This window comes from Naegleria gruberi, assembly GCF_000004985.1.
Source record: "Naegleria gruberi genomic scaffold NAEGRscaffold_66, whole genome shotgun sequence".
NCBI lineage: Eukaryota > Heterolobosea > Eutetramitea > Acrasida > Naegleriidae > Naegleria > Naegleria gruberi.
In genome coordinates, this window is record NW_003163261.1 from 165,767 (window position 1) to 180,535 (window position 14,769).

At 34.6% G+C, this 14,769-nt stretch overlaps 7 protein-coding genes across 7 annotated transcripts; 5 read left to right on the forward strand and 2 right to left on the reverse strand.

Annotated features, from left to right (window-relative positions):
- Positions 1-118: 118 nt before the first annotated feature.
- On the forward strand, positions 119-2,554 carry NAEGRDRAFT_74084 (uncharacterized protein; the record flags this gene model as incomplete). Its single annotated transcript, XM_002670887.1, has 1 exon — positions 119-2,554. One exon carries the CDS (start codon positions 119-121, stop codon positions 2,552-2,554), a length of 2,436 nt encoding a protein of 811 aa, XP_002670933.1.
- A 32-nt stretch (positions 2,555-2,586) lies between these two features.
- Positions 2,587-5,411, reverse strand: NAEGRDRAFT_59586 (aconitase). Its single transcript, XM_002670923.1, has one exon. It carries the CDS (start codon positions 5,349-5,351, stop codon positions 2,616-2,618), a length of 2,736 nt encoding a protein of 911 aa, XP_002670969.1. The 5' UTR covers positions 5,352-5,411; the 3' UTR covers positions 2,587-2,615.
- Positions 5,412-6,167: 756 nt separating this feature from the next.
- NAEGRDRAFT_74086 (uncharacterized protein) lies at positions 6,168-6,969 on the forward strand (the record flags this gene model as incomplete). The annotated part of the gene is made up of 4 exons (XM_002670888.1): positions 6,168-6,325; positions 6,441-6,638; positions 6,707-6,805; positions 6,852-6,969. The coding sequence occupies 4 exons, from the start codon at positions 6,168-6,170 to the stop codon at positions 6,967-6,969; spliced, it is 573 nt and encodes a 190-aa protein (XP_002670934.1).
- A 99-nt stretch (positions 6,970-7,068) lies between these two features.
- NAEGRDRAFT_53237 (uncharacterized protein) lies at positions 7,069-8,043 on the forward strand (the record flags this gene model as incomplete). Its single annotated transcript, XM_002670889.1, has 1 exon — positions 7,069-8,043. One exon carries the CDS (start codon positions 7,069-7,071, stop codon positions 8,041-8,043), a length of 975 nt encoding a protein of 324 aa, XP_002670935.1.
- Positions 8,044-8,209: 166 nt separating this feature from the next.
- On the forward strand, positions 8,210-9,292 carry NAEGRDRAFT_74088 (uncharacterized protein; the record flags this gene model as incomplete). The annotated part of the gene is made up of 1 exon (XM_002670890.1): positions 8,210-9,292. The coding sequence occupies one exon, from the start codon at positions 8,210-8,212 to the stop codon at positions 9,290-9,292; it is 1,083 nt and encodes a 360-aa protein (XP_002670936.1).
- Positions 9,293-9,637: 345 nt separating this feature from the next.
- Positions 9,638-10,981, reverse strand: NAEGRDRAFT_53239 (uncharacterized protein; the record flags this gene model as incomplete). Its single annotated transcript, XM_002670924.1, has 1 exon — positions 9,638-10,981. One exon carries the CDS (start codon positions 10,979-10,981, stop codon positions 9,638-9,640), a length of 1,344 nt encoding a protein of 447 aa, XP_002670970.1.
- A 557-nt stretch (positions 10,982-11,538) lies between these two features.
- Positions 11,539-14,745, forward strand: NAEGRDRAFT_81707 (uncharacterized protein; the record flags this gene model as incomplete). Its single annotated transcript, XM_002670891.1, has 1 exon — positions 11,539-14,745. One exon carries the CDS (start codon positions 11,539-11,541, stop codon positions 14,722-14,724), a length of 3,186 nt encoding a protein of 1,061 aa, XP_002670937.1. The 3' UTR covers positions 14,725-14,745.
- Between the last annotated feature and the right edge of the window lie 24 nt (positions 14,746-14,769).

Consider the following 14,769-nt stretch of genomic DNA (forward strand, 5'->3'; position numbering starts at 1 on the left):
TAGTTAAATATATTTAATATATTAAAAATTAATTGTAATTGTAATATTTAAATTCCTTATTAGGATAGAAACGCCCTTAAAAAAAATTGGTCTCTCAGAATTAACGCCTTAGAAAAAAATGAGTCAACAACAATTCGTTGGGAATGGAAGCCCGCCAAATATTTCAACTACTTCTATGAATGCTGCTGCTACTAATACTACTACTGGTAATGTTGTGGTTGGTACCTCAACAACACCATCAACAAACACTGGGAATGTGGGAGGGATATCGAATGGTGCTGGAACAGCTTCCCTTAAAACCTCACCGAATGATCTGTTGCTGAATTTACGTAAATACACGAACAAATTGTTGGAGATTAATGGAACAAATCAAGTGGTTTCTGTTCCTTCGAACGTTGGTGTTGGAAAAGAGGTTGCACAGCCTCTTGCTTCTCTCTCCACTCCGACACTGAACCTTAATCAAAATATTGAGGAGAATAGAAATAATCAACAAATTGAAGAGGAAAGAGTGGAACCACAACAAGTATTCAAAATTCCTCAACAGCAAACAAGTAGACCAGCAAGTCCAAAAAGGAGTGAAAGTTTGGTGATAATGGATGACCAAATTTCGGATATTGAAAGTGTTACTGATAATGACCAGAGTAATACTAGCAAAACAGTTGTAAATTATAGAGATTTAGAAGTGAAAAAGTGTTATGATATTATTTTCAAGCTAAGAAATAGGCTTGCTAAGGAAAAGGAAAAGAATGATCAACAGGAAAGAAGAAAGGAAGATTCCACAAAGATGCTAGGAAAGTTAATTGATCATTATAAATCGGAAAACTCTAGATTGATTCAACAATTAGATTTACTGAGAAGAGATTCTGATGCACAAATTGAGGAACAGTTACATCAGATGAATGATTTGAGGATTTCAAACTTTACTCTATCAGAAGAAATTAACATTCTAAGAAATTCAGTGAACATTGAGAAACAAAAAGGAGATCAAGATATTGAGAGACACATTAGAGAAAAGTCAAAAACACAATCAGAGTTAATTGAATGTAAAAGGGAAAATTCCAAACTTAGAGAAACAATAATGGTGCTGGAAGAAAATATTAAAAAGGCAGAACTCAACGCAGCAGAATCTGTGAAAAATTTTGAGGAAATTGAAATACCATCATTGAAAAGAAAGTGTGGGTATTACGAAAAGACAATCTCTGATTTGGAAAAGAAACTAGATGAGATTCGGAAAGATCAAGAACGGTCTGTGAATCAACATGTGGAGAGATTTAAATCAAAAGAAGCAGTCATGGGAGAAACCATCAAGCGATTGGAAGAAGATTTGAAAAAGCAACGAGAATCAATGAAGCAAAACTCCAATTCAAGTTCAGAGGAGAAGAAGCAACTTGAAATTCAATTGAAAGAACAAGTTAATTTGAATGATGAAACAAGATTAGAATTGGCTAATTTAAAGTCTTCTCTAGAGGATATAGAAGTTAACATGTTGAATCACCTCATTCAAGAACATGAAGAATTAATTATTGAAGTTTCTCAAATGGATGCTTTTATGACTGAGGTATTTTCAGTAAAATCAAGAAAGGAAATTAAGAGATTGGTGACTGAAAATTTGGAACTCAAGAATCAATTGAGTTTGATGAATGAACAATACGAGATTAACAAAAAGCAACTCCAACACGCAACTCTTGAATTGGATGAACTAAAATCTTCCTTCAATAAGGGTGATCAAGTGTTGAGTCAATTAGAGAACCAAAGAAAGACTCAATCTGAGAGACATAGAATAGAATTGGAAGAATTGAGAACAGAAATGAGAAATTTTACAATTTCACAAAAAGCAGAAAAAGAGAACTTGTTAGATTTGTTGGACAATACCAAAACTCAACTGGATACTTGCCAACATAAAATGGAGCAAATGCAACTGGAAAGAAGTGATGGCCAAAAAGAGGTTCAATACCTCAGAAAAAGAAACTCTGAGCTTGAAACTCAACTTCTCAACGCAGAATCAGATAGACAAAGATTGGTTTCAGAAGTTTCCAATCTTAATTGTACATTAGATCAATTGAGAGATGAAGTCGATGCCAAGAACGATGAAAATAGAAAGATTGTAGAGCAATCAAGATCTTCCATGCAATCTATTCAAGTCAAACTCAACAGAGACCAACAAATCTATCAGAAGAGTGAATATGATTGGAATCAAAAAGTGAAACATCTGAATGATATGGTACTTCAAGCGGAGTACAATCTTTCGGAATATAAAAAGAAGTACAAGGAAGAAATTAGCAGCTTTAATAATGATTTAATTATGAGGCAACAACAAATTGAAAGTTTACAAACCGATGTCCAAAGAATGAAACAGGAAGGCATGTCTATTACAGCTCAAAACAAGAAAGACTTGGATGTGAGAGAACAGGAAATTCAAAAGATCAAGAGAGAAAAACAACAATTAGAGCATTCAATTGTTCAAAAAGAAAGAGAGAAAGACTCATTCAAACTGAGATTGGAAATGATGGAAAGAGAATTATCAAGACTGAAATCTCAATATAATGTAAAGTAAAAAGTTAGTACTTGTAAAATAAATAACTAGGATTAAAAGACGAAGACTATATATTACATATTTATTGACCCAACAATTTGGTTCTCAAGACGTATGGCAAGATACCACCATGCTTGAAGTATTCAAGTTCTGGTTCAGTATCGAATCTCAAAATTGTGGTGAATTCCTTGACATTTTCGTTACCAGTAACAGAGACAGTAACTTCTTGGAATGGCTTCATACCAGCAGACAAATCAATGCTGAATTGTTCCTTACCAGTCAAACCCAAAGAGTCAGCACTTTGGCCTTCCTTGAATTGCAATGGAATGATACCCATACCAGCCAAGTTAGATCTGTGGATTCTTTCGAAAGAGGTAGCAATAACAGCCTTAACTCCCAAAAGATATGGACCCTTAGCAGCCCAATCTCTTGATGAACCTGAACCATATTGTTCACCACCAATAACGATCAATTCGTTACCAGCTTCACGATACTTGACGGAAGCATCGAAAACTGAAACAGCTTCACCAGATGGAACGTGGAGAGAAATTGGACCTGGTTTACCGATCATCTTATTGTAAAGTCTAACGTTAGCAAAAGTACCTCTGACCATGACTTCATCGTTACCACGACGAGCACCATAAGTGTTAAAGTCCTTTCTTTCAACACCTCTTTCCAAGAGATATTGAGCAGCAGATGACTTCAATGAGATACTACCAGCTGGAGAAATGTGGTCAGTAGTAGTGAAATCACCCAAATTCAACAAACAGTAAGCATCCTTAATTGGCTTGCTTTCATTGGTTTGAGATTCAACAGCCTTGAAGAATGGTGGATCGTGAATATAAGTTGACTTTTCATCCCATGGATACAACATGCTTTCTGGAGCATCCAACTTATTCCAGTTATCAGTACCCAAAGCAATCTTTTCATAGACAGACTTGAACATTTCTGGAAGAACATTGTTAGTGACACATTCTTGAACTTCTTCGTGAGTTGGCCAAATGTCTCTCAAGAAAACTGGTTGATTAGTGGTTGGATTGACACCCAATGGTTGAGTTTCAAAATCAATCTTAACATTACCAGCAAGAGCATAAGCAACAACCAAAGGTGGAGAAGCCAAATAGTTAGCTTGGACAATTGGGTGAACACGAGCTTCAAAGTTTCTGTTACCAGACAAAACTGAAGCAGAAACCAAGTTGGAATTAACAATAGTTTCATGAACAACTTCTGGCAATTCACCAGAGTTACCAATACAAGTCATACAACCATAACCAACAACGTTGAAACCCAACTTGTCAAGATATCCTTGCAAACCAGACTTAGTCATATATTCAGAAACGACACCTGAACCTGGTGAGAGAGATGTCTTAATGTATGGATTAACAGTCAATCCTTGTTCTACAGCCTTCTTGGCAAGCAAAGCAGCAGCAAGCATGACAGAAGGATTTGAGGTATTTGTACAACTGGTAATAGCAGAAATAACAACTGAACCATGAGTTAAATTGTACTTCTTTCCTTGATATTCAATTTCAACAGTCTTTTCAGAATCTTCAGCTGGAATTTCGAATCCCTTGAAACCTCTCTTGGCAGTCAAACCTTCCTTGAATTCCTTATGGACATCAGTCAAAGAGACACGATCGTGTGGTCTCTTTGGACCAGCCAAAGATGGAACAACAGTAGTCAAATCAAGTTCCAATTTAGCACTATAACGAATGTTAGCAGCATCTGAATCAGATGTGACGAATAACTTTTGAGCCTTCAAATATTCAGCAACCAAAGCAACCTTCTTTTCATCTCTGTTAGATTGTTTCAAGAAAGTAAGAGTAGTGTTATCAATTGGGAAGAAACCCATAGTAGCACCATATTCTGGAGCCATGTTTGAAATAGTGGCACGATCAGCAACAGACAAGTTATTGACACCTTCACCATAGAATTCAACAAACTTTCCGACAACACCCAACTTTCTCAAGTTTTGAGTAAGAGTCAAAACCAAATCAGTAGCAGTAGCAGCACCAGTCAATTTACCAGTTAATTTGTAACCAACAACTTCTGGCAAAACCATGGCACTTGGTTGACCAAGCATGGCAGCTTCAGCTTCAATACCACCAACACCCCAACCTAAAACACCCAAACCATTGATCATAGTAGTGTGTGAATCAGTACCAACCAATGAATCTGGATATAACAAAGCTTGTAAATTATTTTCCTTATCAGTTGATGAAAGTTCTTCATTATTTTCAAAAACAACTCTAGCCAAATATTCCAAGTTAACTTGATGGACAATACCACTTCCTGGTGGAACAATTTGCAAATTCTTGAAGGCCTTGCTACCCCACTTTAAGAACTTGAATCTTTCATAGTTTCTATTGAATTCCTTTTCTTGATTTTGTTGTAAAGCATCCTTTGAACCAAAGTCATCAACTTGAACACTGTGATCGATAACCAAATCAACAGGAACAAGTGGATTAACATTAGCTGGATTACCACCGAGTCTCTTGACAGCATCACGAATAGCAGCCAAATCGACAACAGCAGGAACACCAGTAAAGTCTTGCATCAAAACTCTAGCTGGTTTGAATGGAATTTCAATAGACTTCTTGCTTGATTCTTCCCAGTTAAGGATCTTTTCAACATCTTCCTTCAAGACAGCAAATTCATCACAATTTCTTACACAATTTTCCAACAAGACACGAATACAGAAAGGGAGAGTATCGAGTCTATCGTCCTTCAATTCAGGTAAGCTAAAGTATTTATACTTGCCACCGTTAACTTCGAGAGAACGAGCAACGCTTTCAAATGGATTTGGTTGTGCTGGCATTCTGATGATGATTTATTTCTTGTGTTTGATGAAGATGAATCAGCAACAACAGAGAAGGGTTGGAAATTTTTTTTAAAAGTGCTGTTGAAAACTTGTTGCGATCAAAAGCTTCGAAGGAGAAAGCTGCAACCTTTATCAATCCGCTTATTGTGGACGCGACTTTTAAGCTTCATTCGGAAAAGCAAAAGACGCGAATTTTTTATCAAGGTGGAAGAGAACAGATCAAGTCACAATAATTCATGGTACTTTGATTCTCATCATGAATTGAATTTAACCCAATTCATCATGATATGTAAAGAAATTGTGTTGTGGTAGTAAAAGAAATTTGTTTTTGAATTTTTTGTAATACTTCGGTCAGTTCTTGTATCGGAGAAATTTTCCATTGTGTTTTAATAAATGAACGAGAAGAAGATGATGACGATTGGTGCATAGTTGTTGGTGAAAGTTAACAAATATTGTTGTAATAATTGGCTGTAGTTGTTGATAGTTAAATTTGTTGTGGAGGTTTCATCAACTACTTCAACTGAAAGGCATACCAAATGTGATTTTTCAGATTGATGCATTAAGAAGCTTCATTAGATGAAGAAGGAGAACAAGTTTACAATGGACAATTTACTTCATAATTATTTGATGACAATTTTCTATGCAATGATGAACATTAAATGGGAAAGCAAATGAAAGAAGGGATAAGAACTGAAAAAAATGGCGGCAAGTCAAGAGAATTGTATTAGGAATTGTCGGACGAAAGGTTCATCATCATCTTCAGTGTGGATTAGTTTTCATCAGGTCATCCTTTCATGTTTTTTAATTTTAGTGATGAGTAATTGTTGTTGTATTAATTTTACAAGAGCAGCAACAACACTAGTATCCATTCCGAAATGTAGTAATGCAACTGGAGGTGAAATTATTGTGGACGATATTAGTGAGTGTGTACAGTATGATCCGAATACACCTCTTGTTCCTTGTTTATTAGTGTATGTGCAATTATTTAGAATTTAGTTTTGAATCATTACATTGAATTAATTTATTATTACTGAAAATTAAATAATTTAAATGTTGGATATTGATGATTTTGTGGAAATATTACAGTCCTAATGAATTTAGAGTTTGTGATTTTCCATTGACATCTCCAAGTGCAAGTATTCCAACTTGTGCCTATGAAGAATTTATTGCACAGAATGGAGCTTTTCAAAATAATACCAAGTATGGATATGCTAATTGTACTGTTCTCGCTAGTATTGAATGTGTGGGACCAAGATCATGGCATCAACTATTTCCATGTAAAACGTATGTTATTTTGCTTTGAACAATATTCGAATGTTGGACAATTTACATTTTCATATTTTAATTAATAGTATTTATTCAAATTTCCAATTTGTGACAGCTTTGGTATTGTCTGTATTTGCTGGAATTTTTGGAGCTGATCGTTTCTATTTACAGCATATTGTTTTAGGGTGAGTTTTTACAATCTAATAGAATTTGTGTGGAATAACTTTATAGTGTTATTAAATTATTGACACTTGGAGGGGTTGGAGTTTGGTGGATTGTCGATATAGGTCTCCTAGTTGCAGGTATCATTGTTCCAGCCGATGGTAGTAGTTGGCAACAATATTATTAATCATTTTGTACATACTATTGTATAATAATCTAGTTCCTAATTTATTTAATTTATCATTTTACAAAAAAAGAAACTTCCAAATAAAAACATCATCAAAGAATGACTATATTACACCATCGTCATCAGCCTCACCCTAACCTCCCAACGAACAATAAGTATGATCATCAATTATTCTTCACTTCATCATTTGGCAAATATCTCCTTCTTCTCACCTTATTCCTAATTTTCACATCAGCAGCTGCAGCAACCCTCAATTGTACCTATTCCCATTCAGATACTTCCGATTCTTCTTCCACCTCATCCAACATCTATGAATATTCATCATTGAGTCCTCCTGTGAAAGGAACTTGTCGAGGACCAATGCATAGAACCATCTCTGCAATGAATGTAATTTCCAAGCTTAATCTCGGTTGTCCAAGAAATCAAATTCCCTACAGTAAGGAAGGAGTTTTGCAAATTCAATGTGGGGAGTGTATTCCTGGAACGAGTGGAACCAGTAACTTGTTGAATTCATTTCAATGTGCTGTCAATGAATATTGTACAGATGGTGGTAAATGTAAATTAATTAAGGAGCATCCATTGTATGGAGCTGATTGTCCATTTGAGGTTTCTTCATCGATTGTTAGATCTGACACTGAGGGAATTGACACTTGGTGTGGAACTGGTTTGATTTGTGTTCAACATAAATGCGTCAGTTGTAGTGAGGGAGATGTTGATATGAACACTGGTGTGAAATGTATCTTGGGAGAGTGGACATATGCCTCATGGATGGATTCCACCTTGGAGCCTTCTCCCTTATTACTTTTTGCATTATGTGGAATTACATTACTGTATGCTTTGGTCAATTGTAGTTGCAGAAGTGTGAAATTATTGAGCAAGGTTGTTGATGACTACAAAGAAGGAAAAGAACACGAATCTATTAGAAAATTAACTCAGGAATTTGTTTCAGCTCTCGAAAAGGTTCCAGAAAATTCCAATCAAGAACCAAATAATCATCAACAAGTATTATCGCCTCGAACAACTATTAAAGATGTTGAAATGGCAGATCTAACAAACAAGAAACGAAATAAATAATAATTTCAAATCTCGTTCTTCAGTATTTAGTTTATCAGTCTTGAATGGACTAAAAATCCATTCTTCCTTATCAAAATTAGCTTTTCTTTAAGTTCCCCATACCAATTTCAAAGGTCAACCATGATTTTCATCATCACAAATAAAAATTTTTTAAAAAATTAAAAAAATGCAAAATCATGTCCTGATGGGAAAGAGGACGAGTTGTGCTCGTGTGGCTGTGTACGTGCTGATGGCAATGATGGGTGCTGTTTTTCTGATCATGCTCCAGTTTATGTTGAAGGAGAGGAGCGATAAGATGAGATCGTCTTCGGATGAAGAAAATATAATAATCAATAATGATCGAGCAATGATTATGACTACTCAGCAACAACAACAAGAAATTAAACAAGATAAACAACAATCTATTTCGGAAAGATCGGCAACAAGTAATGGTAGAAGATCAAGATCAACTTCTTCATCATCATTAAATTCCGAATACGAATATTGGCTACGAAATTATATTATTAAATCAGATCCACACTTGTTAGCTTGTCATAATGATATTGGATTTGGATTGATTGAGAGATGGAGAAAGTCTGAACGAGTAATTTGTGGAGATGAGAAAAATACACAAAATAGCAGAGTTTACATGTACAGAATTCAACAAACCAGACATACTGCACAGGATAATTTTGTGAGGATTAGGAATTTTGTTACTCTGACTGATGGATTTTTCTCAAATGGATTTACACAGGGCTGGTTTACCTCTGGATGTTCAATGAAAGTGGACAATTTGAAGAGTAGAGAGGGACATAATTTATTCCAAATGCATTTGGATAAGTGGATGGGTCAATATCAAGGAGAGAGGGCTTGTTCAAAGAAAATTAATAGGAGAGTTGTCTTTTTGCAAAGAGATGGTGAATATAACTTGTTCCACTCAATGACTGATTTCTCATCCTTGTTTGTGAATTATCTCATGATGATTTTTAAGAGAATTGAAGAGGAAGGAATTGAAGTAACTGATACTATGGAATTATTGGATGAATATGTGCAAGGTACTGATGTGGTCTATTTGGATGGTTATCAAATGGGACCATACATGCCAATTCTGCAAGCCTTTGGATCTGTATTTTCATACAGTGAATATACTCAACATTTAAAGAAGGAATATGAAGTCAAAGATAAGGATTCTATCTGCTTTGATGAAGTTTTATTTGCCACTCCTGGTGGATCTAATTTCCTATTCAAGGACGCATGGAGACCAAAGTAAGTATTTCTCTTCTACAAGCTGTCTCACCACACATACTAGCCAATGTAAGGATTCTGAAGTTTTGAAAGTCTTCTCCAGGTTTATTACCAAGAGACCAGAACGAGAAGCAGGAAAACGTTGTAGATAGAGAATCACATTGGACTAAGATTGATCCAAATGATTTTGTTCAAATGGTGAGGTCTGCTGTATTGATAGCAGAAACATTCCACTTAGGTCCTGGTGTTACTGCCACCAAATTCGATGTTGTGAATGAACATCATCGTATGTAGAAGATAAAGAGTTGTGTTATTAAATATGATACAAATTTTACTTCAGATTTGAATTGATTCAATGATCTCCAAATACTTACAAAGTTGGACGTCCCATAAAAGTCATCCAAGAATTAATGACATCTATGCTTGTTAAATCTGCTCTATTCATTAAACCGGCTAGTTCTGGATGTTGATTAAGAGCCTCTTCACTCTGATTTTGACATTCATTAATCTCCTGAATGAATGCCTTCTTGAAAGGTTCGGGTTTTTTGAGTTTATGACTCAAAGGAAATACAGTTTCTTTCAATGTTTTCCACATTGTATAGGCATCCTCAGGAGAGTAGGTGGATTTGGAAAGTTTGAAATGATTATGAGATAGCGCCTCCTTATCCTCACTCCATTGAATATAATTATCAGACCCTTTCCAGTTGGATAGTATTTCACAAATTTGACTTTTTAATCCACCATTCCTCAATTGTTCTACTTCTTTGTGAACACGTTCACAAAGTGCTCTGAATAATAAATTCCAAGAAGAGGATTCATGTATAGAATTCAAAATAGAGACCATATCTGCTGCTGAATAACTAAACCTTATTGAATTCAGCATCTCATTACAAGCACTGAAAATAACTGCATCACATTCGAATATCGTTGCTATTTGGGCTACCTTATAAAAATGTATGAGTGATTGCTCTGGGCATCTATTGGTGTACATTAAATCTAAAAAACTCTTTACATGTGCTTCAGTAATAGATAATGAACTTCCAAGCACAATTTGATTCTTTTTTGGACTCTTATCGAAATACTTTTTGAAATAGTTACAAAAAATTGAAAGAAACATTTTGTGAGCTGGCAATGAGCCTTCCTTCCCAGTTGAAGTATCTTTAAATTTGATTGTAATATCAAAATCCTTCTTTTTCTTGTACAATTCCTCAAAATGTTTGAAGAGTGATGAATTTCTTTCCTTCTTTGAAAATTCTGCTGTTTTAGTGCTAAATACATACGCTACATTATCAAACACAGGTTTCTTGTGGGTAAAATCAAAAAACAGTGGTCCATTATATGGAGTAATGATTGCATGTCCAGGATCAGATATTTCATCAAGAATCTCTGCTGCATTCGCCTTACTATAGGCTGAAACCAATGAAAAATCACCATTTGGCCATCTGCAAACATATAAAGAAACTGGTTTTCCAATCGAATCATCTCCAAAACCTTCTTCATCTTCATCTCCAAACTCATCAGCATCATCTTCATCTTCGGAATCAATATCAAAATCTTCTTCATCTTCCTCTGCTATTTTTCTTTTCTTAGCCTCTTGTTCTTCATTATTTGTTTTTGTTACTTGTTGTGGTTGATCATCTTCATCTTCGTCATCACTCGATAAAACGAGCGTTTCTTGTTTTTGGGAAATAACAGGTTTTCTCTTTGGCGCCATTTTTTTGTTGTGTTTGTTTTAAAAAGTGTTGGCGGCAAAAAAAGGCTGTTGATTCAATTATGGTTATTTTCTAAGCTTGAAACAGTTCGAGTGTGTGCTGGATTATACTAGAATGCACAGACAGACATGGTTGAAGAATGAATTCATCAAATATTGTGCTCGCTTTAATTTTGACCAATTAAAGATTAAGGATAATGCCCGAATTATCCAATAGAAACAGCTCAAAATGACCATAAATAATATGAAATTGTTGGGTTGTGTCCATTCTATTGATTTTCTATTATCACAAAATGATCATTGAGTAATATTATTATAAAAACAACATAAATTGTTGCCTCACTTTCTACCAGCAACAAATATTGAGAATCAAACACATTGCTTATTTTGGCCAAGTTGAACAAATTGAGGTAGTACGCACACTAACCTTTCATAAATCACTTTGAAAAACAACAACAAGAATCAATTCCATCGCATCACATCAAGATTTTCAAAATTGTTCCCTACAAAATCAATATTGAGAGTGGTGAAATTCCAAGTTAAAAAACAACAAGTAATTCATGAGAGCTTCATCTTCGGGTGACGATTCATCCTCCACTTCGAATCTTGTTGCTCATCATTATCAGCAAAATTCCAATCATCATCATCAGCGGCCCAGTTTAATTGATCATATTTTGATGAATAATAATCAGACAAATAATAATAATTATTATCAGCAAGATAGGGAATTGGAAGAAGTTTCAACAAGTGTTGTGCAACATTATAATAATAATGGTGATTTAAATTTTCCAATTTCTTCTTCTACATCGTCGTCTTCATCCACCAATACAACAAATAATAGTCCTAATCATACTCCTTCTCCATCAACAACAAATCAACAACATATAATTAGTAATAATAGTATAATTAATTGTGAAGAAGATGAAGAATACTTTAATCGAACAACAACAAATAATAATCAAAGTAGTAATACGAGTCATAATAATATCATACCAACTAATATTCATACAACATCATCCTCAGCCCATCTGGTGGGCGAAATTAATGTACATAACAATAATAATAATTTAACGTCTCCTGCTGATGATCAATCAACTGATGAAGGAATCTTCCAAAAAACCAAGAGAAAGGGAGAGAACATTTTGGAAACTATTCTTAGATACTTTTGCTGTGTTTCTCACTTTTCGAGGAATAATACACAACTACTCGAATCACACAATGTTTCGAGTAGTGATTATGGAGCACATAGTTCTGCTTTCATTAAAGTATTGAAAAAGAATGATCATATTAATATAGTGAACGAGTCGAATGTTTCATCGAGGAGGAGAAGTCGTTTATCACAAGAGGCTGTCAAGAAGATTAAAAAGAAAAAGAGAATTAGACTGATGAGTGATATTGATGAGGATAGTGATAACGAGGATCAAATTATTGAGAGTGAATATTCATTTTGGATATGGTTGAAATGTTTCTTTGGAAATTTGACATTCATGTGTCATCCTCCAAAGTGTTGCACCATTTTGAATATTTTAATTATTTTGTTTATTGTTCAAGGAATTTTTGGAATTATTTCTTCCTTTATTTTACTTTATTCGAGTGGTGAGAGTGTTTTGAAACAAACAGAATCGATCCAACAAATTCAAATCAAAACCTATTCCAAGAATGAAATTTTAAAGATTGTGGACTATACAAATCTTGCGGTAGAGACAATCAAGTTTGAGATGGCCGAATCTGATTTTAATATTAACAACCAATTACATTGGACTAAACTTTTTAATTATGTGGCTAGTATTTATGGGAATAGTATACCAATAGATGGCATATTTTATGGTAAATCGGATAATTTCTATGTAGGATATAATAGAAACGTTCAACACACGATAAGAAATGGTACAGCTGGTAAATCCCAATGTCAATACTTTTATCGTGCTCATCTCGACACTATCATAACTGATGATTCTTACTATTATGAAAACTTTGACTATGTTGCTTGTAATTTGTCAGTTTCGAACACAAAGAGACCTTGGTACTTGCCATATACAAAAGAATCTGATGCATCAAATTCTATCAAGTGGGCCCCTGTATTCAAATCAATTTATGGAGACCAAAGTATTGCTGTGACAATACCAATCTATGTTAATCAGACAATTTCACAAGCACTCAATCAGACAACGCTCAGATACATTCCTGTTGATACTGCTCCTTCATCAATTAAGGTTCCATCTCGCCTATATGGTGTTGTTGGATTTCAATTACAATCTAGAGCTTTAGGTGAGCTATTGAAAAATAGCTCTGGTTCATTTGGAGAGGTTGATATGGTATTTATTACGAATCCAGATGGTGATTTAATAGCAGTCAATGCTCAATCTGGTTCAGATTACTTTCTGTTTGCCAAATATATCATACAGGATTATAGTGAAAGAGGAGTGTTGCACACTCTCAATACCACTACTTGCCAGATAACCAATGGAGTATTATGTTCTCTTTCTTTGGAAAAGAAATCATATTCTTTTGAAGGTGAGGCATATTCTGTTGAGCTTTTATTTGCTACAGATTTGTATAGTCTTGGATGGGGAGTGGCAATAGCTTCGAAAGTGAAATCATTTGCAGATGAAGTAGTGACAGGCGGTGTCACTTCTGTAGTTGTATTCGTTATTGTTTTTATATTTGGTATGATTATACTCTTCTTTACCCTCAAAGCAATTAGTAATCCAATACAACAATTGTCAATAGACATGCTCAAATTGACCAACTTGAAAGATAACAAGTCAAAGGAACAGACTTTAAGTATTTTCAGTGATATCAGAGAAATGCAAATTCACATCAAGGCAATGAAAAAAGGTCTAATTACATTTTCCAAGTATGTACCTGAGATTGTTGTAGAAAAGGTAATGATCAAACAAGACTATTCCTATGGAGAGGCTGGATTAACAACACAGAACATGTCAGTATTATGTTGTGAGCTCAATCCATCCGAAATATTTAGGGAAATGAAACCTTCCGACCTGTTAGACTTGCTCAATGATTACTTTGTGCTTGTTTGCAATGCAACTCACAATCATGGAGGATTAGTTGACAAGTTTAACACTAATGCATTGGTTTGTTATTTTAACGAGTCAACATTCCCTGTCTTGAATCATGAACAAAATGCTTGCAGTGCTGCTTTGGAAATTGTCAATCAGATAAGCGAATTAATTGAAAAGCACTCAAAGAAAACCTCCTCCAAAATATCCATCAAGGTTTCAGTCAATAGTGGAGACATTATTTGTGGGCTATTAGGATCTAATACTAGAATGAATTTCTCCATGATTGGAAAAAATTATGACATGGCAATTAACATGCTACAAATGAATAACCATTACAAAACCAAGGTACTTATTGGTCAAAACACCTTACGTAAGGTGAGGGAGAACTTTATTTGCTACTTTGTAGACAGTTTGGAGACTGAAAAGATTTCAATGCCATGTTCAACATTTAAATGTACATCAAGTGGGGATTTATCAAAATATGATGAAGAGGATAATAATGGCATTTGTAATGTTTATGAATTGATTTGTCATAAGGACGAAGCGACAGAACTCCACAAAAAGATTCAATCTGATTTATACCAAATCGAGTCTTTCTTAGCGAACCAACAGTATCACTATCTGTACGACAAGTGCCTCTGCGTACTATCCTTAGAAGATCTTCAGAGTGTTGAATATTTAAAATCCAAATATAAAGCCGAATTGAATCGACAGATCCTTTAACTGTGGATTCAAAATTTCCTCAAAAAGACAATTTTCATTCTTGCT